Source organism: Zonotrichia albicollis, chromosome Z (genome assembly GCF_047830755.1).
Source record: "Zonotrichia albicollis isolate bZonAlb1 chromosome Z, bZonAlb1.hap1, whole genome shotgun sequence".
NCBI lineage: Eukaryota > Metazoa > Chordata > Aves > Passeriformes > Passerellidae > Zonotrichia > Zonotrichia albicollis.
Genome location: NC_133860.1, coordinates 79,440,723 through 79,465,525, shown reverse-complemented (window position 1 = coordinate 79,465,525; position 24,803 = coordinate 79,440,723). Strand labels below are relative to the sequence as shown.

The window sequence follows — 24,803 nt, the reverse complement described above, 5'->3', positions numbered from 1 at the left end:
GTCATTATTAAGAAGAAATCTTTGCACATTAAATGCCACTGTTTCATTTAATGGATGTTTCTTCAGCTTCAAAGCCCATCAAATTTTAAGGATTCAACGCTCATTCAACTTTTAGCTCAGCTCTAGGAAGAAAAAAATTCCATAAACTTTACTCTGCAGCACAGACATACTTTATTAAATTCAGACATTGGAATAATGTGAAAAGGACAGAAAAACTTTCAACATTGGCAAAATTACAACTGTTTCCCATACAAATGTAGACTAGACCTCTAGAGACGTTGTTTTGTTACTAAAAGTTGTAAACAAATAAGGCAATCCATATTAAAACAGCTTTCTAATTTGTTAGAAAATACCACATAATAAAAATTTAAGCTGGTAACACTATCTTAACAACACAACTACAAGGTGTAACATGAATCCTCTTCCAGAATTAAGAGCTCTAAGCTCTAAGCTTTCCCAACAGCACCTAAAATACAAAGAGGTCGTAGCAACTAGTCTAAAGTGGTATAATCTAAAAAAAATCGATCCCCAAAACACACTGGAATATTCCTACTCCAGCAAGGTTTCAATGAAGAGAGACTGGTGTATAAATCTGAGAGAGAGAGACAGGAGCATCTGCTGAACGCTCCTTGGCAGGAGCTAACAGCTCACATCCTGCGAGGAAGTCGAGATGCTTGTGACAAACCTTCCTTTTTCCTTCGTTGGTTTATTTTTCTTTTGTTTGATTTTTTTTTTTTGGGTTTTTGTTTTTTGCTTTTTTTTCAGTGGCAGAGGAAGTTTAAGGCCATCAGACTCGCAGCTTTAAAAATTCACAGACAGGAAAATAACGTTGTGCTTCTCAGAAGGCTCTGTTCTGCAGGCAGGGATTACCACAGCTGGAGGAGCCTGGAGTGGCTGGAATTTCACATGACCACACAGTTTCTGTTGGATGCCCTTTGCTCTGCCTGTTGAGAACAGGGAGAACCATTTAAAACCAACAAAAAAAAAGAAATAAAATCACCCAGAAAAACCCCCCAAAAAACCAACAAACCACCCAGCAGCAAAATGCTCAAACTGCTTTTCTACTCAAAAGAATCTACTGTGCTTTTTAATATATAGTAAGAAACAAGTATATATTAATATTCTATATTAATTATATATTAATTATAACATATATTGACTATATATTGACTATGTATCGACTATATATTGACTATATATTGACTATATTTGTTATATATTCATTATATCTTCATTATCTCTCAAACATACATTAATTATATATTTTTATACCATCAATTATATTTTTAAACATTTAATTTTATTTAAATTATATATTTAAATTAGATATTATTACATTTAATATATAATTAGATTCATATATACATATATGTATATATTCATACATACATACATATACACACACATATATATACACATATACATACATATATATATTCGCATACATTAAATTATTGCCCTGGCAGGGTACAAACAAGAGACAGCAAAGCTGTACAACCTGTTTTATCCTGGAATTAAAACAATGTTACATGTCCTTTCCTATGGAGGAGTAATAAGATGACAGGCATCAGAAAAATATAAATAATTTCTGTATTTGAATCAGGGAGCATAAAGAAGAACCTTGTGAGGTTCTATATAATAAATCTAACATTACTCATTTCCAACACAGTTCTTTTTTTTTTTTTTTTATCATCTTCAGAACTTCATTTTTTTCAGCATGCCAGGCACATTTTCTCTCAAAGAGTTTTCAAATCTCAAATTATCTCAATCAGAGAAAATATGTGAGTATCTCTCTTTATCAGAGAAAATATTTGAATATAAGATACTAACATGGCTTTCTCTATGAGAGATAAAGAGAGATTTAAATTCTGAAAACTATCAGTAAATTTAGCTGCTTAAGCCAAGCTCTACTATAAATTGGCATGGGGGGGAATCCTAAGAGGAACAGAGTTTAAGGGGAGAAAAAAAATCCCCATATCCTAAACTTTTAAAAAATGTACTTCTCTGCAAGAGGATATGTTAGGCAATATTTTCAGAAAGACAGCTCCATGCTTTCCTTAATTACTGATTTTAAAAAATAAAAGAACATCTGCACTCAATTTGTAATTTTTTGTTTTAAGAATTCATGACTTAAATCTCAGTTTTTTGAACATAAATAACCTTGTTAGCCCTAAAAGAAAATACCTGCTGACGGTAAATGTCTTCCTCATCCAGAGCTTCAGCTACTTCTTCATCTTCCCCTTTACGTGCTGTTGTTTTGAACACAGTGCTTCTCTGAGCAACCTCCTGCAAGACAGTTTTAAGACTTGGACTCTTCAAAAAAACAACAATTACAAAATCTCCTGTTTCTCACCTGCTCAGGACTTCTGAGAAATGAAAGCTCCAGCTGCTGGGAGAACTCCTTGTACTCATTTTGTTTGTACACTTCTCAAGCATTGATCATAAGCAGCTTAGTTTTAAATATCTTAAAGATTAAAAGGACTGTTTCTGACAACAAAGTCATCAGGTCCTTCCAAAATATGATTTTTTCATATATATTTAAATATTTTCTTTCACTTGCAGCATGTCACAGCAACTATCCCATCCCAAGTTTTAGTAACCCCTCATTGTTTCATGTGGATTTCTCTGTGTGATTCCCCATTCCTCATAAGCACACAGGCTTAAGAAAAACTGACTTAAGAATTTACCAAAACTTTCTTTTCAAGGTGTGTTCTAAGGCACTGCCCAGCTCCTGCCATGAGGAAGGTGCCTGAAAATGTAATTTTTTCACTATTTAGACTCAATACAGAGTAAAAAAAAAAAAAAAATCACAGGCTTCAGTAGAGGCATTTCTAAACGGCAGCTAGTTCTCCAAAAGGAGAAAACCCAAAAAACCCCTGCAGTGCATTCCTGTATGGAGCCCTCATCTGAATCCTTGTAGGTGATGCCACCTAGAGAGAGAAAAAAATCTCACACAGATCTGGAGTGCTGTACCTCTCCCTGAGAATTCTTCAGCACAACCTTCACATCTTCCCCGGTGCCCCAGGAATTCTGGTTCTTCCAGATGAGGTCAGTGGGAGGGCTCGCAGTTACTCCAGCATTTGCAGCCCAGATCTGACAACACAAGTCACACAGCAACATTTTTTGCCAGCCTTACCACATTTCCAAATTCAGCTAATGTTATTTCATTTAAGTGACGCTGTGAATCCCTTCCAGTAAGGAAAACCAAGCAAATCCTAAAGTTTTGTACAATAAAACATATGTGTTTTTAATGCAGGGACTTCAGAATATGTAATGTGATTTAAAATTTTCACCTGCACACGGTGAAAATTAGTGCTTCACTCAGAAAATTCTGAAAAACATCTCTGTATTAATTATCCCAGCAATTAACACAACAAATGCCCCACACAAACACAGGTGATAACTTCCTGAAAACATACAAGGGAAGGACAAAACTAAAAACCCTTTTGTCTTTTTCACCCACAGAAGTTGGCCTGAAGTCCATTTCGAGTGAAACCTGACCACTTACAGTAACAGTCTGGCCTGCCTTTAGTACGTATCTTGAGGTATATCTGTAACTTGCAGAAGTGTCTCCTATTTTTCGGATCATCTCCCAACCTCCCATAGGTTGATCCTAAAAAAAGGGAGAGGAAAAAGAAAAAAAACTTAGTATTTCCACTGGCATTAATTTTTTCTGCTATGCAATGTAGTGTGTTTTATCTTTAAGGCTGTGACACACATAAAACTTTCAGTGAAGGGGTTTATTATCACTTGATCTTCAGCATGGAATTAGAATAATTTTAGGTTAATTTATCTTACCTCTTATTTGAAGTTAAAGCTTAATACATTCTGCCTTTGAGTTCTGATGTTAACTTAACTAATGTTTATGATTTGCATCAGTTTTGTTATCACTTGGGCCAGAGAAATACATATTAGTAATAGGTATTAAATATTAAAATCCCCTTACAAATATTTATTGTTTTTTGAAGCACAGAATGGCAAGCAGGCTTCCTAGAAAACAAAATACTGTTGTTAGTATTCTTGAAATATTTTTACATATGCACACTTGCCACCACATACTCCCTATGTTATTTTTTTTCCTATCAACTACTTTAAAAGTATTAACAAATCACATACAGGTCATCTTTACAGAATGACTTCTTCAAAACAAGAGTAAGTGTTTTTTAAATTCAAAACAAGCATTTTTTCAACTCTCCCACAAACACAGGTTCTGATCATTCAACAGTTCCCACTGTCAAGTTAAAATTACCTAAAATAAACAATCTTATATAATTCCATGGATGCCGACATTCAGTTTGTCATTGCACCAACACATACCATCCTTAAGAGTGTTTTTTTAAATTTTTAAATCTATTTATTTATATAAACTGTCGAAACACTTATGAATATTCCCCAAGTACAGTTTATTACACTGCACTACAGGGAGTTGCTCAATATCTACACCCCCTAGAAAAGTGTTAAAACATGAACCACCCATGGTTACTGGGAACAAAACTGATGCTTCTCCTTCCTTATGAAACAAGGGATGTGCAGGGTAATTAAATAAAAGGTGGGGGAAAAAATCTATGTGTTAAACAAGCATATGTGCGGGGGGAAACTCAAAAAAATCCCTGAAAAAAGCAAAAAAGGGGCAGATTCTGACTCACCAGAAACAGTTTTTGATCTGGCTGAATTGAGTCATCTACAGAATGAAGTGTCTAGACCAAGAGAAATGTCAAGGTTTCTTGAATTCACTAAATGAAACCATTGCTCCCCAGGTGTTGTAATTACAGGTAATTAAAACCTACATGATCACTGTCTGGAGGAGCCTGTCCATATCCTCACTGATTAGAGGGGACGGGGACACTTGGAACACGGCCAGCTCATCACAACAGGCTGCCTTTTAGTGGAGATAAAGGAGGGAAATGTGCTGTATGTAACAGCAAAATAAGGAAGTGGTTATTATTTATCAAACAGTTCTTTATTTGTGTAGATGTGTGTACCCTCCCAACTCAAATCCTAACCTATTCACAGAACCATATAATCTCAGTGGTCACTGTAGCAGTGGCTTTGGCATGGGAGTTGAGGGCTCATAAAATTGTGTGTGCAGCCAAGGAAGAAGAAAAACCATGATTTAGGGAAGCTCTATGCAGATACAAGGGACATTGGCAGTTAATTTCATCTAGACCTCTATTCTGCATATGTATTTATTTGTTTTGAACCTTTTTAAGGCAGAAAAGGTGCTGAAAAGGCATCTAAAGCAGCCTGGTGTCTGTTTGCAGTATTTCTGATCAGGAACAACTTCACCTGTACAGTTTTACAGGTGCATTACTTGCAAGGCAGAACGCAGAAGCGCGAGGTAAGGATTTGGTGGACGGGCCACCTGGCAGTAAAACAAAAGCACCAAAAATCCTTGGGGGAAAGTCACCACCAATCCAGATCAGTGTGTGAAGGCTTTCTTTGGGACACACCAGCTCCTTAATGTCACAAGCTCTGGGGTCAAAGTGAAGCCGTGGGAGCGGCAAGGGCACCGAGGACTCTCTCTACTCGGAACACGCGCGGTCACTTCCAAACCTGCTCAGAGGTGTTCTTCAAGCGAATGAACTTCCCGTCCACGTCTATCTCCTCGATGGACACGCTCCCCGTGGCAGAGGCAGAGTGGGAAATGATCACGCTGCTGCTGGCCTCGGACTCCTCCACGTCGATCCTCTTCCTCTTGCCGCCGGCCGTGCGCACGCTGCGGCTGGACGAGGCGCGCGAGACGGTGACCCGTGAGGAGGGGCTGGGGGACAGCTTCAGCCTGGCGTGGGCAAGGGAGAGAACACACACACACACAGAGCACTTCAGGGAACGGGGGGGTCAGGGAGGGACCTCCCTGCCCTCCACAACCCACTGGCAGGAGGGCGAGGAGAGCTGGAGGCCAGGGTGCGCTTGCGGGGAATGCGGGACAGAGTGAGAGGGAAGAGCTGAAGTGGGACAGGGATAGTGCACACTGGGTGTCAGGAGGAATTTCTTCACTGAAAAGGCAGTCAGGCTTTGCCCAGGGACGTGGTGGAATCATCATCCAAACATCCACGTGTTGGAAACGTGTATGTGGCACTTGGGGACACTGGGGCACTTGGGTTTAGTGCTGACCACGGCAGTGCTGGATTCATATCTTTCCCAGCCTTAAAGACTCCATGATTTAGTTTCACTTTTTCCACCTCATTTTTAAATAAACTTCCTTCCATCTCCTCTTCTTCCCATAGATTTATACAGCAGCATAGTAAACAAAGCATGTTACATGAATAAGTGAAAGCTGAAGTACTGAAGAGGTGAATAAAATGTTGTCAAACAGCTGATTAATGCTCCTGGAGCAGAGAATACTGATGGATTACTACATTAAGAGCATAAAAGCATTTCTGTGCATTTGTTGAAGACTACAAAGAAACAAAAACCCTAGGGAGACTTAAGCCACTGTGTGAAATTAATGCAAAAACACAGTGGCATAAAAGCTTTGGCTGTTCCATCCCCACAGTTGAGAGGAATCAGCAGAGAGTAGCTCAGAACACAGTGAAGAACAAAACTGCTTTAAATGACAGTTGTGACAGAGGTGAAAATTCTCAGTACTGGAAGAACTCTGAGGCCAGATGTGGAAAACGCAGCTGGCTGATGAGCTGGGCAACCACAATGGCTATGACTTTATTAAAATGATTCTATACTTGGGGGAATGTGGGTAACAAATAATTAACCCTGCAACTAATTTTGCAGAAGAACGTTAGGCACAGCACCAAGCAGGCATACAAATAACAATTCATTACTTCTTCTCTGCTGGACCTTAATGGGGAAGGGGAAAAAGGGAAAGGGGAGAAAAAAAAGGGAAAGGGGGAAAAAAAAGGGAAAGGGGGAAAAAAAAGGGAAAGGGGGAAAAAAAAGGGAAAGGGGGAAAAAAAAGGGAAAGGGGGAAAAAAAAGGGAAAGGGGGAAAAGGAAGGGGAAAAATTTTAAAAATATTAAAAAGAAAAGATAGATTAAAAAAGATTTAAAAAAGAGAAAAAAATATAAACAAAATTTAAAAAGAAAAAGAGTAAAGGGTGTTTGCTGCCTTGAGAGCTGGTCTGATAATCAGTGTCCTTGGTCTCTTGATGACTTAGAACTCTGTCAGACAGGAGGGGGCAAAAACAGTGCCGTGGAAAGCAGTCAAGCACCACTAAAAACTGCTTTTTAACAGAGAAAGAGACAAGAAAAGCACAGAGATAACAGAGACACCACTGCCTTGCCATGTCTTCCCTACCTCTCCTCTTCACCCTCCAGCAATTTCCGGTATGCATTGATCTCCATGTCAAGTGCCAGTTTAACATCCAGGAGCTGCTCGTAGTCAGCCAGGTGCTCCTGCATCTGATTTCTTATCTCTGCAATTTCCTTCTCCTTCTCTGCCAGTGTTCTGCGGCAGTTCTCCTGCTCCTGGGCCAAGGTGCTCTCCAGCTCCTGTGCTCTGTCCTGCCACGCTCTGGACTAGAGGAAAAGCATTGAAAACATCAGCGGTGGTGCAGAGAAAGCCCAGCCAAGCCTCCACGTGCTGCTCCTCTGCTGTTCAGGCAGCACCAAATTCAAAATACAGAAGTTACACCCTCCCATGAGTTCAAACTCACCCATGTGTTCAACTCCCTCCTTTCCAACTCACCTACTACAAATGGAAACACATAAAATTCCAGTGAAATTTGCAACATCTTTGGGGAAACAATGACTTCGCTCTGTTTCTCTGAGGTCTGAAAATATGCTACAGCACTTGAATTTACTCAGGAAAGAAAAGCCGAGCTTAAGAGTTTAAGTTTAACACATTCCAGACAGGACACAGGAACACAGTCCTGAGCTGCACCAGGGGAGGTTTAGTCTGGAGGTTAGGACAGATTTCTTCACCAAAAGGGTGGTTAGATATTGGAGTGGGCTGCCCGGGGAGGCAGGAACCACCACTCCTGGAGGTGTTTCAGCACTCTGTGTTTTCCAGGTGTCTGCTTTGTGCTTTGGCTTGGTGCTGCTAATCCTCAAGGAATAGGGGTTGTTGTCAGTGCAAACCTGCCTGCCTATCCCCAAAGCCTCCAAGGCTTGCTCAGAGTGTGGTGATAAGCACTCCTTGAAGAAATCTGTTTTGTCTCCTGCTTCAAAAACTCCATCAGGTCAGCAGATCTTAAAAGTGCACACCCAGAATGGAATGCTTATCAAAAGAAAGCCCAAAATGCAGCTTTAGGGTTTCCATAAGCATGCTTTCTTCTGTTTCACAGCCCCTTGAGATTCAATTTTTTTTTTTTTTTTAATTAAGGAGCAGACAGACGAACCGATGCCCCATAATCACAGAGTTTGTTATGCATGCATCCAAATTTAGGAAGTCACCACATATTCCAGAGACAGAGAAGAGGAGAGGGAGTCTCCATGTCTGACACAAGGGACCAGTATAACTGGTTGTCAATGCTAAGAGCCAGATAAGGAATTTAGTAAATGGAGTTTTGTGTCACATGGAAGATCACAGCGGAGTCTACTACAGAGCTCAGTGCTGGCAACTCAAACCAGACCAGCACCAGGGATAAGAGATTTCCAAGAAAATTAAGCTTAACTTAATGCTACTGAAGTGGAAAACAAAAGTGTCCTGGCTGACTTCATTAATGCTACCATAAAAAAAACGACCCCAAAACCACAGCAAAATGGTTTATTTGGTGGAAAAATCATGGTCAAAATGACAGAAGTTGAATGCCCTGAAATTAGCAACAAACACTTCTGCCAGTTCAGAAGCAAGTCCTCTGAACAAAGCTGTCACTCCTGGAGTCACAGAACAGAGGCAATTAACTTAACAAACCTCTTGACTGAACCACCAAAAGATGATGGCAATCTAAAAGCAGAAATAAGATCTAAGTGGCCAAAATTTTCCATCCAACTCTGTGGAACCCCATGCACATTCATTTTACCACCTGATCTTTTCCAGAGACTAATCTGACTAGATAAAAGGAAAACTAGGAAGACTCTTACAAGTATCTGCCAATTTATTTGGGAAATTAGGAAATAATATCCCCCACATTTATATTTCTCACTGGAAATACACAGAATTTTGATGCCCTATTAGAGTCTACTGTACAGAAGGAGTAAAATTCAAAGTGTATTACAGAAAGGATTGAATAGTACCAGTATTTTATATTAACAAAAATGTTCACATGTTTTGTTGCATTTTCAAGTAAGTTACAAAAGCTTACTGCAGAACCTACTCCTGACTCTTCTGATTTTCACTGTGGATTTTCCACTGCAGTGCACACAATGTTACAAGCAGGCCGGTACTGAACATATCACTTGTCACACACTATGTCATACTTCTCTGGGTGTGATCTATGCCCTCTGTAATCTAGGAATAATCAATTTCTGCTCGAGGCCCTGCCCTACAGATGCTTGAGTACAGTTTTTTGATGTTGTTTGCTCAGTCTCACATTCCTAATCTGGGCAAGATCTTGTCAACAGTTTTGGATTTTTTAGATGTCTGGAAGCAAACTGGATCTAGAATGAAAAGAGCCTCCAAATTCCAATTCTGGCTTTGATTGTTGCTTTGTAGAATTCTACACTAGGCTGGTCCAGTCAGTACTAAACTGCTCAGTGTGTCAAGAACATTTAATACACATTTGCCTAAAATTGCCTCATCTCTCCACAAAAGCCACTTCACAGCACCCCATTTCAAACACTGGCTCTATAGCAGCCTACTACACACAGAAAAATAAAATAAAGCTTGTCAAGAGGAGATATAAATTAATTTGAAACAGCACAGAGCAGGAGGAGAGAAGACAAAACTCCGGTTGTGACACTGAACAAACTTGGGGAAAAAACACACCTTTAATACAAAACCCAACAAATGTAACGGTAAGAAAAGCCCTTTGACACCAAGCCCAACAGGCGTGAAGGGCGGGAGCGAGGAGGCAGAGCTGGGTACCTCTTTCTGGAGGCTGGTGATGTGGGAGGACAGGCTGTCGATGCGCATGCGGCACTCGTTCAGCTGCTCCCGGATGGTGTTGGCTGCGGAGCTGCTCATCTCCGAGGACAGCCGGGCGCTCTCCAGCTGCAGGGCACCAAAGTAAGCGCGTCAGTTCCACCATAACTTTCACCAGAAGAAGGAATGAATCACCAGAAACCCACAGGCCACGCTGAGCCACCCGAGTTCCTCTCTGCAGCTCCAACGCTGCAGAAACCTTTCTTTCTTTAGGGCTAAAACGTGGTTACCGTGTTGGATTGCCCTGCCTGGAATTCCAATTCTCTGAATAGTTACTTTAGGATTAAAACTTTCCCTAGTAGACATTACTGAAATTGAGCTACTGAGCTCCGTTTTCATGCTGGCTAAAGTTTATTTAATACACTTAAATGTTTATTTAACACGCTTTAGCTTCTTCTTAGTGAAATTCGTTTACATTCTCTAAACTGAAATTAGTTTACATTGTCTAAAAAGAGGCAAACTTGTTACCTTTCAGGCAATAAAAGCAAATTGGCACCAGTACCAGTGTTCTAAACCACTATTGTTTCATTCTATCACTTCAAACTTCAACAGTTTTACTTTTATAGAGTAACTAAATCGTTCCTGCTGAACACTACCACACACACTTGAGCTGCACCACAGATTTATTGAACTCAATGATGATGATGGTGCAAAGCAATCTAATTTATTTTTTTTTAACTAAGTTTCCAAAACCACAGAGAAGTATACCTGATGATAAAGACCAAGGAGGCAACGAAGGGTTGCATTTTTGGCTAGACTATTTTAAATAATCTTTTCCAAACCAGATTAAAGGCCTGGAGATAAGCAGGCTGAAAAGACCAAAACTGATGCTAATAAATTCAGTTTATATGAACTTTTCTGATGTAAAATCTCACCCTGCTTTTAAAAAATACTAACTGCAACAAGCACAGCCACAGATACCAGGTTCAGTTGAGACATCAGGGTGCCTCCTGACATAGATGCTGAGTAACAGCAGAGGAAGGAAATGATGAAGTCTAACTGATTTCAGATTTCTGCCTAGATGAGTGAAAAACAGAAGTCACTGGGCATTGTAAAACTTCCCCATGTTTTGTACAGGCTCAGAAAACTTTATTTTCTGTCTTCTCAGCAGCCCCATTATGAATTTTTATACATAACACGGGACACCTTATTTATCATTGCTCAGTATCATGCTTAACAATTCAAAAACTTTTCCCTGAATTCACACAGTAATCCCAGCATTAATCACTTTTCCCCCCACACCACCTTCACACAGTGCTTCCTTCCCTTCTGTTGCTGTACCTGATGAGCATGAAACCTGCTCCCACAAAGTGAGATGTGAAAGTGCAAACCCACACCCAAACGCATGCTAATTCCAAGCCCCTCCAAGCCGCCAGAAATTGCGCTATTAATCCAAACAAAACCGAAGCAACATCAAACAGCTGTGTGAAAACACTGCTCTCACCTTGGAATGGTAAGTCTCCTCCAGCTCTTCCTTGTAGAGCTTCACTTGCACGTCGTGCTGCTCCCGGATCTCGTGGAGGGCCTGCGCCAGCTTGTGCTCGTACTCGACCTGGCGCCCAGAATCCACCTCCACCAGGCGCGTCTCATGCTTCCTCTTCGTCTCATTGATCTCCTGTGGGAGCCACAGAAACACGCTAACACCAGGGAAATACGGGACTAAAGTTTCCTGCTGAGCGGGGAGCAACGCAGGTTCTAGTGACGGATTATTCAGGCATGAAGCTTTTGGTAGAAATGGTCTCCCCAGCCTTATTTTGCAAAAGCCAGTCGTTAAAATAAGAGCTAGGATACCATCAGTATTTTTTCTTTCTGAGAGTTCCCTGAACTTGCAACAAATACACCTCAGAATCATCAGATGTTGGAAATAGATCCCTCCTTTCTTGAGGTACCTTGTGTGCTTCAACAAAATCAAACTGCTGTGAAATAACAGTCAACTCACTTTCCCCATTTACTTGTGTGCTTGCCTGTGCTTTCTCTGGAAAGAAAGGGATTCCAACAATATGAAACAAAGCTGAAAATACTTCTAGCAAGAAAAAGCACACATGGAACAAAAGACATTTGTTACTGCCTTAAGGTTCCTCCTGGAAAGACTCAAATGCCTCAGGTGAAAGGGAGGGTGGCAAGAGAAAGTTCTAAGAGAGGACTATTCCTCGTTGCTTCCATTACTCAAGAGCATCCTATTAGAAAGGTTTGAAATTAAAAACATTGCAGGCCCAGAGCACCTGTTTGAGTCTCCCTCCATTTCATTTCTTATAATGGGATTATGTGGGAAATTAATCTACTTTCTCATGAACAGAAAAAGACATCTGCATTGCATACCATGATCAGAATTTAAGATGAAACAACATGATACATGAGGTTATTTTACCACAAGAATTCAGAATTAAAATCATTTTTCCTAGAAAAAGGAAGTTAGAAACCTTCATGCCAGAACAGAGGTAAACCCTACTCTGAGTAGGAGTTCAGACAAATTGCAGAGGTACCTCCCAACCTAAGTTATTTTCCTATTCTAGGATTTCCCACACCAGTTGCTGCCTTCTCTTTAAAAATGTTAATTCTTGAGGCTAAATTTACCTCTTCATACATATTTTTACGGAATTCCAGGTCCTCAATGAGGCTCTGACAACGGTTCTCGAGGTCCACTTTCTTCAAGGTTTCGTTTATAAGCTGGTTCTTGGCAGCAGCTAAAGAAGCTTCAAGCTTTAAGAAATAAAAAAAAAAAAAATCAACACAAATTATGCAGTAGAACTCACACAGTGGCCAAAGCCTCACAGAACTACAGCTACTACATATTAAGGTTTAACTTCACAATCAAATCCCAGTATTTATCCCAGTAATATTACATATCACACATAGACACTTTTGCAGTTGCTTATACAAGTGAGTTCTATATATTTCACATTAGTAACTGGCACTAAAATTGCTCCCTAATAATTTTCCTTACAAATCAATTTTTAATACATGGAAAACACCAGTTTCCTTCTCTCCACAACTTGTCTTCTTGAGGTGGCGATGCTCAAGATTACAAATCTAAAGGCTAACAAAACTAGGAGGTTTTCCTCCTCATTGTTCCAGCAGAACATGCAGAACCAGAGGCAGAAACAAATGGGGGGCAGAGAGAAATCGTTATTTGTCACTTATTATCTGTTCTTGTCAAGCCAATCTGCTCCCCAAAACAATTCTGAAAAGTGTCAAGTGTACTTTGAGTCTTGATCTGCTTTCTTCCCCCTAAGTAACATCCCTCATAATTTCAGCATCTTCGATTTTAAGAGCTGCCTCAGCTCTGGACAGGTTTTCATCCTTTATTTTGGTTACAAAGTTATATTTCATCAGATTGGCAGCTCATAATACAGACAACCACCTCACTCGCTAAGAGAACCTGATGCTTAAGATATTCATTTCTTCTCACCTCTTTAATTTGATCTTTCAAATCTTCAATTTCTCCCTCCAGACTTTTCTTATCACCAAGGGCTGTGGCCAGTGCAGCTTCTTTAGAATTCAGGGCTGCCTCATACTCACGAAGTTTGACCTGGGCTCCACTGAGGTCAGATTCCTTTTTTGCATAGCTGGAACAAACCAGAGAAAGTGATTACAAGAAAACGTAGAAATGTCCCCAAAATAGACTGCTAGCTAAAAAAGCAATTGGAACCTTGAACTTGAGAAACATCTGTCAAAAACATTTTGTTTTAGCTAAATTTACTGGGCTTTGGCAGCAATCTTCAAAAATGGCAAATGGCAAAGCTCCACAGACCCAAATCCTGTCTGTACAATATCTGACATCATAGAAATTACACTGGTGCAGAGGTGATTTCTTTATGAAGACAAGCACAGAAGATTTTCAAATTACCTTCAAATTAGCTTTTGTGTCTAGACAAGCAGTCAAGCATGTTCTAGGTGTTTATCTCCCAAACCAGCATATTCAAACAGAGAAATCAAACAGGGGGGAAAAGTAATGTCACAAAAACACAAGTTTATTATCCACAAATAACACTGTAACAGGCTACTATCAAAAACAGGAGAAAGGAAACCCATATTCATGAATCAAAGTGTCTCTTGTCCTTAGATGGCACAAGCAGCCATTAAATGTGTAACAAGTTCTTCAGCCTTGGAGTTCATTATTTTTCTGCCTGGGATATCCACCTTTGTCTATCAAGGGCAGTAGCATGCACAAGTCCTACATGGTTTTAATTGAACTGTGAACTTTTTAAAGGGATGGACAGATTCAGGCTCAGTAATAATGAGAGCTGACCTTCTTCAGCTTTTACGCTTTTCTTTCCAGATGTCAAAAAAACCCCAAAACAACACAAAAGAACCAACCCAGAATAAACAGCATAATATGCAGAAAATTGGATAAATTGAAATCAAAATAAAATTAGACAGATTCAGAATACATCCACTACTCTTTTTAGTCATTGTAAGGTTTATAAGACACAACAGCAATGCATCTCGACAAAATGTGACCTAAGGCAAAATCAACGCAATTTTAAAAGCAGACACCCTCAGCTTTAAAAAATCCTTTTTTCCCCCCAAGATTACCTGCACTTACCTCGCTCACAGGCGAGGTGCATGCACACGGAGGGATGCAGGGATGGAATGCCTGCCTGGAGGTTTCAGCACACAGCCACACCACATGGCAGCCCTTACGCAACAGACTTAGCGCTCCTTAATCCCGATCCCTGGGATTAGCACCTGCTGCTCTCCCCCCTGGCATCCAAGGGCCAGGCTGGGAGCCCCTGAGACACACAAAAACACTCTTCTGCACTCAGCTGCTTCCTCCTGCCCAGCACTCCCCACTGCCTTAGTGGGATCTCACTCCTCAGACCCACAGCTGGACCCAGGGCTTGGACAAAAATACAGGATTTAGGGTTTGGGCATTCCTGCTGCCAGCTCTCTGCATTATTCCCTGTCCTTCTTCTTGCACCCAGCCCTGCTGGAACTTCAACATGCAAGGAAAGTGTGCGGCAGAAGAGAGAAAAGAAGGAAGGGAAGGTGTGTTGCGCATCTGTACAAAAACATCTGTAGAAAAACCCAATCCCTCCATCCCCTAGTAGGAAGTATGAGGGTCCACAGCAGACATTTCTTGCTTGATCACACTTCTGGAAAAAAAAAGCTTTAATCAAAACGTGAAGAAACTGCTTCTCCTATGCTGAAACCAAGGCTACCAAGTCAGATCCTGAAATGAGAAAGTTGCAGAACTATAAACAGTGAGCTGCTCCCCAAATTATCCTGGACTCTAAAACAGACAGATTCCCCAAAATGTGCCACTATCCAAGGTGGTGGATACCTTAAACTGCTTAGATCCTAAATTGCTTTAATACAAATACCTTTTTAATGCATTTACAGACTGAGAGGTAGCTGAGAAGAGGATTCTTGCCATGCATCGGCAGAGAAAAAAGGGTATTATAATAAAATAGACTAGCAACAACAACAACATGATTAAAACCCAGGGTAGTACCTGTACCACAAAAAGTATTACCAGTTAGATCAGCCCTTTCTGGCTTGTTTGCAACAAGACTGTCTGTGCAGCCACACTATAATTTAATGCAACAAAAGCCACAGCAGGGGGGTGGTGGGTGGGTGGAGAATTAAAATTAAGCACTATTAGTTGTTAGTGACATGAGCTGTCTTAACTGTGAGACAGCTCATATGAACACATTCTCAGAGAGAAAACAGAAACTGGAGCTCAACACTTCAAACGCTGGAAGCCAGATGAAATCTCAGCAACTCAACAGTGTCATCCCAGCCCTGAAGGGAATTCAGGAAAGGAGGAGAAGATCAGAAAAGCCTCTGTGATTTATAAAAACAAACACCAATGTATACAGCACATACTTCACCCTTACACCCATTAATTTTGACCAGGAAAATCTTCAGCCTCTTGACAATAGATGCCTTCTATCTCCCCAGAGAGCCAAAGCTACATCTGAATACAGCAAATGAAAAAACCTCAAACACCTTCCTGTTGCAGTGTTCAGAGATTACCTAGAACTGCGCTCCTTTTCAAGTAGTTTGACTCATGAAAGGAAAATAAAAGCAAACAAGTAATTGCTGACTCGCATCTTTTTCAAAGAAGCAGTTTGGTTTTCTCTCTTTTGACTTCAAAGTGCGTGGATCTCCTTATCCACGGAATTGTTTACAGCAACCTACAATTTCCCATCATCTCCTTAAACTTCTTGCTAAGTTAATAGAAAAGCCACACAAAAAAGCCTCAACTAAACAAAAGCCCCAAGGAAATAATTTTCTGGCTGAGCTGACCATCTGGAGCCAGACAAGCCACACGGCTAGTGCGAGGCAAGCAGTCAGCAGCCAGACCTTGGGAGGTGTAATTCAAAATTTCGTTTGGAACTGACCAAGTGCAGGATGCCACCAGCCTACAGCAGATTCTTCTCACCTCCCACACCCCACCCACTCTTCTCTGCAGCTACTTAAGAGCCTGATCACCAAGCTAAGCATTACCAACATTAACCAAACCCTCCTAGGAAAGCATGGGCTTTCAGCCAAGTCGTGACATAGATACACACGTGTTGCCATTCCTGATAATACAACCTATATTTAGACCCCTATAAAATTACATTTACTGCACAGTGGGTTGGTTTTCTACTCCACTTGTAGAGAAATATGAAAATAATAATTTAAAAAACCCAACTACAGTCATGAATTTTCTATGTTTTATTTAGCTAGCAGTCAGTTTCCCACATATTCCCCCCATGGCAGACAAAATGCTAGGGCTGTATTTTACAAGGAAGTAACTTAAATAACATAAGAGGCACCTAAGAGCATTCAAATATTTGATTAGAGACCGACATAAAAGTAACTGGACAAGTATGGCTTTCCTGTAAATAAATATATGTAATGTTGTTTCAACCTCGTCTCATGTTATCCATTTTATTTAAATGTATGCAACCAACAACAACACATCATCTCTAGTCACACCCTGCTTGAAGTCACAAATCCAACCTGAAGCTCACGGTCATCTGTGTGAACCCCATAACCCCATTTTAAGCAGAAACTACACACACAAACACATTTCAAGCCACTGCCCACTACCCTGTCTTCATTACATTTCCACATATTTGAGCCCAAATATTTATGTCCCACACTGCACAGAAGACATGCTGACTTCAGAATATAAATTCTTACATTTCAGTGGCTCGAATTATTTTGCAACAAGTCAACTACCCCACTCCTTCCCCCTCTGGGTCCTCTATGGTACACATCCAAACGGCGACAAATCTCAGATTAAACCTCTGAAGTTCCAATCTTTGCCTCACTTTTCAAGATCACCTACAATAACAAAAATACACCTGAAAACAACTCAAGCCAGCTTCCTTTCCAGCTCCTCGCAGCACATATGCACCCTGGCAAAGCCTGGAGCAGGTGTCACATCTTTGCCTGCACCAACACCACATGGTTCTGTGTAGCTGCTTGGGGTACCAGCTGCACCCTTGATCAGTAATTCAAGCCACAGGCCGATGGGAAGCTGTTCCTGATATTCATTTTACTGTCTAATCTCAGCGCAGAAATGTACTTCAGAGTGAAGATGGGAAGGAAGGCCAGCTGGAGATACAAAGCCAGCCAGCCAGATAAACTATCTCTTTGATACTTAAAATTAAAGTTTAGTTTTTTGCCACATTTACTATTAATGCACTCAACAAAACACCTGAAGATAATAAAGGAAGATTAAGTCCTTTGCCAACACCTTCAATAAAACACACAATTTCCTTCAAAGTTACTCTAATCACATTGTCTCTCCTCTTCCAGGAGGCAGATGTCCCTCAACACTGGCAAACTGCCACAATGAAACCCCAGCCTGCCAAAGACAAATGCAAACAATGGGTTTCCTAAATTAACTAGAGTTAACACCAGCTCACACCTCCTAAAGAACACAATTTCCTCACACAACCAACCGGAACCGGGCAAGTCCAGCCAGGGATTTTTGACTATTAAGTCTCCATCAGAAACATTCTTCGAAATAAATTTTCTTTATCTTAGAAACCACTTCCACCAGTGGGAAACTATGCTGAAACCTGACCTGCCCGAGACGCCGAGGGGGGCTGTTTTCTGATGCGCAGGGGCCCTGGCCTTCGCCCCTCACCAGATAGCCGGATTCCCGCGCACTGACCCATCAGCAGAGGCACACAAACACAGCAGCCAGACAGCCCTGGCTTTCTGAATGGCCCCTGTTCAGCAGGACTTGGTGACACAGCTGTGCCAAAATTCACAATGCACACCCTTGTTAAGTTAATTGCTTCCAGTGACACACGAGACCTTTCTGGCCCAGCAGTTCTCCCTGGTGTGCGCTTGTGGCAAACGATGAACCCATGACACGTTTCCCCTCCAAAGCAGAAGCTTTGTCCAGTCTCGTAGGATGCAATGGACCTGCTGCTTAAATGATGGCATTATGACATGCCCAAGGACGACATCCCTCACTGATTTGTATGCCTTGTCCATTTAATCCTTTTCCCAAGAAATATGGAACTTGCAGCAATCTGAACTCCCAGCCAAGGCAACGCTGCTCTGTTGTAGGAAGTGCACTCTTACCTAAAAATAACAGGAGTTGTTACCTCAAAATAATTTGTTCCTAATTGTATCATCACGTATTTTGAGTGTTTGTGGTCCTGCTACCTACAGGCAACCTTTCTTGGCCTTTATTGCTCAGGAGCAAGCCCAGCAGCTGGAAATCAATATGCACAGGCATTTTATTCTGTGGAGCTACTGCTGGTGTCTGCCACAGCCCTTGACTGGCAAAAGCGTAGCAGTCACAATTAATTACACAATTTTATTACAAAAAAATTATTACAAGTTTATTTAAAGTACAGAAGTAGAGGCATGTCTCTACAACAGCCAACACTGATAGCAAAGCATACAGTTAAGTCTTGTCTAATCACTAATGAGAAAATAAACTGGAAATACTGTGAAATTTGTGCTGTCTCTTAATTTCTCGAACTATGGAAGAGAGATTGTCCGGTTTTCGGCTGTCTGGATGGCCTGGAAAGGCCCGGGGTGACCTTGGGGCAGCCCGCGTTCCAAAGGATGAGAACGCTTCAGTTCTTTTCTCTGTCTCTGTGTTTATTAATTGTTTATCTAAAAGATTTTCTCTCGGCCCGACAGAGGTCTGCTCAGCAGCCAGCCATGAGCACACTCCCCTGCCCTCCGGGGCGGTCACCTATCTTTATACTCAAAGTTGTGTATACAATCTTTATCATTTTTCCCCAATACCTTTCACCCTTACTGCCCGGTGCACTTTCAGTAATAACCAATCCCAAAGTGCCACCATCACCACAGAAGATGGAGGAGAAGAAGAAGAAGAAGGAGGTCAGGACACGCCCCAATTCCTCCATCTTACTTCTCTAAACCCCCCTGTACAGAAATCCTAAACCCTGTGTTTCACTCTCTAACTAACTAATCCCTTCACCATTCACCCCGGTGAAATCCTCCTATCCTCATACAGGTGTCGTCTCCTGTGTAGGATCAAAGTCCAGCCACCAGACACTTCTGGCAACATTCCAGGACTCCCGAGCCCCCCAAGGGTGGTCTCGGTGGCTCGGCACCTCAGTCCTGAGGTGCTGAGATCCCACAAGAGATCTCCCTCTCCTCCACCTCCCAAGAATTCTATACACCCAAATGCAAATTGCATGGGGTTTTTTTTCCCCCCTAAGCCTTGAGATGCAGAGATTTATTTTCCTTTATCTCCATTCTGCCCATCACAAGCTTCCTACTTACACAACTATGAGTATCACTTTCCCATCCCCTCTCCAGAACAAAAATAGGGAAGCTCATTTTTTAAATCTCACTTTTCCCCCACTTAGTTCTTTAGAGATTTGAAGTATTGAGGGAAACCTTCATATTTTTGCTAGAGCAGAACCTATGGCTGCATGGCAAGCACTCTAGGAGGGCATGCAGCAAGACTGCTATATATATAGGAGTGTAAACAAACAGTAAAAAAATGCAATTTTACTGAGGGATTTGAAGTATGAGCAGAGCAAGCTTTTTGGTGCATCACACCGTATAGACGGCACTGAAGTCAGCAAGTCCAACAAATAGGTGACTGGAGCTTTAATTTTCGTGAAGAAAGAATAGGAAAAGTCCTACAGCACTTTGAGAGTAACTAGAAGCTTGAGTTTGAGGCACTAAGAGTGACTGAGAGATGACTGGAATAAAATGGATCAAACAATTAAGAGGGATGCAGTGCTAACCAGAGGAAACAGAGTTGCACAAGAATACACCTGCAAAAATATTCAAGTAACACAAGAAGGCCAGCTAGACCATGAATGGTATTGCCCAGCTTCAGATAATCAAGTGGCAAATCATCTTTGCTCCCTTCACAGACCCAGAACACCTGGAGAACCATTTCTCCACCACCAGCTCTGTAAGGAAACAAAGCCATCACTAATTTGAATGCTATGGCTACCAGAATACCTAAACCTCACAAACCAAACATGTCAGGAAACTTGGTTTTTTTCCCTTTTTCTTCCCCCCAACTGGCTCTGTTAGATCCAAACTACAACATACTCACATTTTAACTAAAGCCAGTGCATACAGCACACTGCAGTTCAGCTTCCAGAGAGGGCAAGGAAAATCCTGCTGAGAGCACACATCCTCATGTTACCTTGCAAACCTTCACAGTGCTCCTATGCACACTTGTGCAAAGTGCTTTTAAGAGCATTTCTGTCTACAATGTGATTTAACAGCTTTAAGAAGCCATGAAGGAGCCTGCTCCAGTTCAAGTGAAAAACCCCTCTGCTCCTTTTTAAGGCTTTGCAAATAGAATTACAGATAAGCTTAGATATCCCCAAGATATCCATCTTAGCACTCAAAGACGACTAAGAAACTGCACGCTCATCCTGAGGTCTGGCAGCACCAAGCCACACCAAAGAGCCACAAACAAGTGGAGCCCAGGAGCCCCAAACAGCATCGAGTGTTTGTTTCACTAAACCCTCCAGGAGTTCTTGGCAATCAACACCCGCCCCCAACAAAACAGGTTTTTTGCCAAGTATCACAGGCAAATGCAAGACAGAATATGCAGATGCCCGTGTCCGCGTTATTAAAGCCTTGGTTCCAGCCACAAAAAGGGAATCCACCACAGACTGCGTTTAGATCCCAGTCCCATGCACGGCGTCTATGTGAGAAGCTGACACAAGAGTGTGTCTTCCTCAATAAAATCACTAAGGGATGAAAATTCCTGGCTTGACCTCGGAGTCAAGCAATGTTGGTGCCTGTCAGCAGCTACACCTGGCTTTCCCCTATCACTGTCAATGACTGCTTTGATTTAAGACTTTCAGGAGGCACCAAGAGAGAACCTCCAGAATAACCAGTCTCACTAATTAGAAGCTCACGGTTTTGGTTTTTATAAATAACAGAGTCCAAGAGATATCAGAGGTGTCTATAGACGCGGGAGAACATCAATGTGCTGGTTACACATGAAGTATCTTCCTCATCATGAAACATCAGGGCCGAGAGGGCATTTAAGACACAGCAGCAGAGGAAGAATAACAGCTTTGGAGGTTTTTACCCCCATCCCAATATTGCCACACCTTGTGATTCCAAGGCTAAAGCGGGAACGCCTAAAACTGCAGCAGCCACAAAAATCAAATTGAAGGTAAACACAAACAAGGAACCAAATAAACAAATTAATCGAGCCGAGTGTTTAGGAAGCAAAATCTAAGTGTCTCAAAATCAGTTCGTGGCAAAAACAGGGATCTTGGCAATGTGCCCTAAAGCCGTCAATCTGGGGGATGTGCGGACACAAATTCTACCTTTGGTAACATCTGAACAACCAGGAGGGCACACAGAAATCAGCCCCCTTGGGTTTCAAGCATGATCTATGTATTACCTAGTCAGCATTTTCACATTATGAAGTTAATCTGTTTGAGAAAGGCTCAGTTTTTCATCCCGAAGCAACCTGAACCTTCAGGACAGCCCCTCAGTCCGTGCAGGGGGAGGTGAACAGTCATGGAATCACAGAGCTAAGGGACCGGGATGGACTCTAAAGCCTGTCCAGTCCCCAGTTCCCAGACTAAAGCAGACCGTCCTGAACTCCATCAAGCCTGGCCTGGAACAATTCCAGGGATGGGACCATCCACAGTCTCCCCGGGCCACCTGTGCCAGGACATCACCTCTCTCACAGCCAAGAATTTCGGCCCGATATCCCATCTAAACCTGCCCTTCTTCAGTTTAAAGCCGCTCCCATCTTATCCTATCACCCCGCGCCCTTGTCAGAAGTCTCTCCGCAGCCTCCCTTAGTTACAGGAAGGTGCTTTAAGGTCTCCTTTACTCCGGGCAGCAATCAGAGCACTTCACCTCATTTCTTACGCTCCAGCCTCCCTGTACAACCTGTTCCAGCTCACAGAAAGCAACTCCTGCCTGATACCCAACCTGTCTAACCAAACTCCCCCCTTTTTCCGTGCGCACCGGAGCCCCCCGCGGATGCTGCGGGGGCCGGGGCACTCGCACCCGGCAGGGGCGGCGCTCGGGGCCGGCTCTTCCCGCCGGGGCGGAGCGGCGGCAGCGCTGCCCGTTGCTCCTCATTCATTCCCCCATTCATTGCCGGCCGCGGAGCCCCGGCCGAGCGCCGGCGGGACGGGCGGGGTGCGCTCCGCCGGTGCCTCCCGCGCCGCTCCGCCCGCATCCCCATCTCCATCCCGCCGTGCCACCGATGCTTCCCGGCCTTTTTGTCGCCCACCTGGCCAGCAGCTGCTCGTGCTCGGCGCGCAGCTTGCCCAGCTCGATCTGCAGCTTGGCGCGCTCCCGCGCCGTGTCGTCCAGCGCCCGCCGCGCGTCCGCCAGCTCCGCCTCGTAGATCGCCTTGAGCCCGGTGACCTCGCGGCCCCGCACCTCCTCCCGCTGGGTCACCTGCAGCTGCAGCGCGCTCTTCTCCGTCTCCAGGCTCCGCACCTTGTCGATGTACACGGCCAGCCGGTCGTTCAGCTGCCGCAGCTCCTCCTTCTCCTGCAGGCGGGAGATGCGCGTCGGGCTCTGCGACATCGCGGCGACGGCTGGGCCGCGGGTCCGCCGCGGCGCGGGCTCGGCCATGGAGCGCGGGCTTGGGGGGAGGACACCGGCAGGGCGGGAAACAGGAGGGGAGCGACGGACAGGCGGACGCGCGGACGGACAGACCGACCGCTGTCGCCTCCTCCTCCGCCGGCTCCGCACCGATCCAATATGGCCGCGCGCCCGCCCCGCCGGACCGCGCTCGCGGCGCTCCCGCCCACGTGACCGCAAGCCAGCCAATCGCGAGCTGCCTTCTGCCGCGGGCTAAATTCAAAACCCGCCAACGGCCGGCGGGCGCGCCACTGAGGCCACGCCCCGCCGGGCCACGCCCACGCCCCGCGAGCGTTCCCGCCCCTCATTCCGCCCCCCGTTCCCGCCCATAGCTCTGGACAAAGGGACTCGGAGCACGCGTCCCCTCCCGCCGCCCCGCCCGGGGATCCCCGCACGGGCCGCTCGCAGCGCCCCGTGGCTGGCCGAGCACTCCCGGGGAGAGGCAGTGGTTCGGCGGCGTGGCTGTAAATTACAGAATGGCGGGATAAATCAGGCGGGGGTGATGGAACGCAGCGCACGGCCGGACACCACCCTGTCAACAAGAGCATGGCACTGGCCGCCGTGCAGGCTTTCCGTTAGCACTTCTGGGGACAGTAACTCAGTGCGTCCCTGGGCAGCCTATTCCAACGTCTGGCCACCCGTTCGAGGAAGAAATTCCTCCTGATGTCCAACCTAACTCCCCCCAGCACAGCTTCAGGCCATTTCTTCTTGCCCTCGTTCCCTGGAGCACAGCCCGACCCCCCGGCTGTGCCCTCCTGGCAGGAGCTGTGCAGAGCCACAAGGGCCCCCCGAGCCTCCTTTGCTCCAGGCTGAGCCCCTTCCCGGCTCCCTCAGCCTCTCCTGGGGCTCCATTCCCTTCCCAGCTTCGTTCCCTGCCCCGGCCACGCCGCAGCCCCTCCATTGCCCGTGTGAGGGCCCGGAGGTGCCGCAGCCCTCGAGGTGCGGCCTCAGCAGGGCCGGCCCAGGGACGGGCCCTGCCTCGCTCCTGCTGCCGCCCCCCGGCCGGCACAGCCCCGGGGCCATCGGCTTCTGGGCCCCGGGCACCCCTGGGCTGTGGCCGGCTGCAGCTATAAACCCCTCATAAATAAGGAATTTTGCTGTGCTACGTTTCCTACCCAGAATTTACGTCTCTCTCACCCACAGGCTGCTCACTGTGCTTTAGAAAACAACGTTGGCTCCTGCTGCTACCTGAGCACGCAGTGTGAGGCTGCTTTGGAGGAATGTGGTGTCCAGGGATATCCCAGGTGCAGGATGAGAGGGCAGAAGGGGCTGTCCAGGGAGGTGGTGGAGCCACTGTCCTTGGAGGTGGTTAAGGAAAGGCTGGAAGTGGCACTCAGTGCCATGGTCTGGGTGACAATGTGGTGGTGTTCAGTCACAGGCCGGACTTGATGACCTCAGAGCTCATTTCCCACCTAACTGGGACATGATTCCACTATTCTGCGAGTTTCAGGACTCGGAGTGCAATTCCTCAGGTGGAGTCAGCCCACCTTTGGAGTCTACATTTTCATATTCCTTGGCTGATGTCATTGAGGCTCCTGAAGTTTTGCTGCCAGTGAGAGGCACTCACTTTCAGGCTGAACATTAATTCTTCAGGAAGAACGGGAATCCTTTTGCAAATTTTCCCTGCTAGGTGACAGCCCTTCAAACTGCCAAAGGAATATATTCCAATCACAGGGGTGTACATAACTAAAGTAATTAAGTCATAGCTGGGAAGCTCCTGCTTTTCCCACATGGTGCCTTTGCAGACACAAACCATTATCTCTGGTTTTTCCTTCCCTGCCATTTAC

The 24,803-nt window shown here is 44.1% G+C and overlaps 2 protein-coding genes across 3 annotated transcripts in view; one reads left to right on the top strand and one right to left on the bottom strand.

Moving 5' to 3' along the window:
* Positions 1–6,317, top strand: part of MARCHF3 (membrane associated ring-CH-type finger 3) — an 83,180-nt gene extending 76,863 nt beyond the window's left edge. Inside the window, exon 6 of the mRNA XM_074533659.1 lies at positions 3,466–6,317. Coding sequence (XP_074389760.1) covers positions 3,466–3,477 — 12 coding nt within the window. The 3' untranslated portion in view covers positions 3,478–6,317. The remainder of the gene's footprint in view (positions 1–3,465) is intronic.
* LMNB1 (lamin B1) lies at positions 710–23,222 on the bottom strand. Of its 2 annotated transcripts, none has more exons than XM_005491367.4 (11): positions 22,658–23,222; positions 13,388–13,544; positions 12,553–12,678; positions 11,423–11,593; positions 9,922–10,047; positions 7,252–7,472; positions 5,554–5,779; positions 3,509–3,613; positions 2,974–3,093; positions 2,185–2,286; positions 710–944 (listed from the first exon to the last, which is right to left on the bottom strand). In XM_005491367.4, exons 1-11 carry the CDS (start codon positions 23,005–23,007, stop codon positions 903–905), a joined length of 1,746 nt encoding a protein of 581 aa, XP_005491424.2. In that variant the 5' UTR covers positions 23,008–23,222; the 3' UTR covers positions 710–902. The 2 variants fall into 2 exon arrangements, with proteins under 2 accessions (XP_005491424.2, XP_026651832.2); XM_026796031.2 differs by having other exon boundaries at positions 2,954–3,093; positions 22,658–23,173.
* Between the last annotated feature and the right edge of the window lie 1,581 nt (positions 23,223–24,803).

Coding starts and splice junctions, on each gene's coding strand:
- LMNB1 (XM_005491367.4), bottom strand. CDS start 23,007: ATGGCCGAGCCCGCGCCGCGGCGGACCCGCGGCCCAGCCGTCGCCGCG. Junction 13,545..22,657: donor CACGAGCAGCTGCTGGCCAG/GTGGGCGACAAA, acceptor GGTTTGTTCCAG/CTATGCAAAAAAGGAATCTG. Junction 12,679..13,387: donor TGAAAGATCAAATTAAAGAG/GTGAGAAGAAAT, acceptor TATTTCTTAAAG/CTTGAAGCTTCTTTAGCTGC.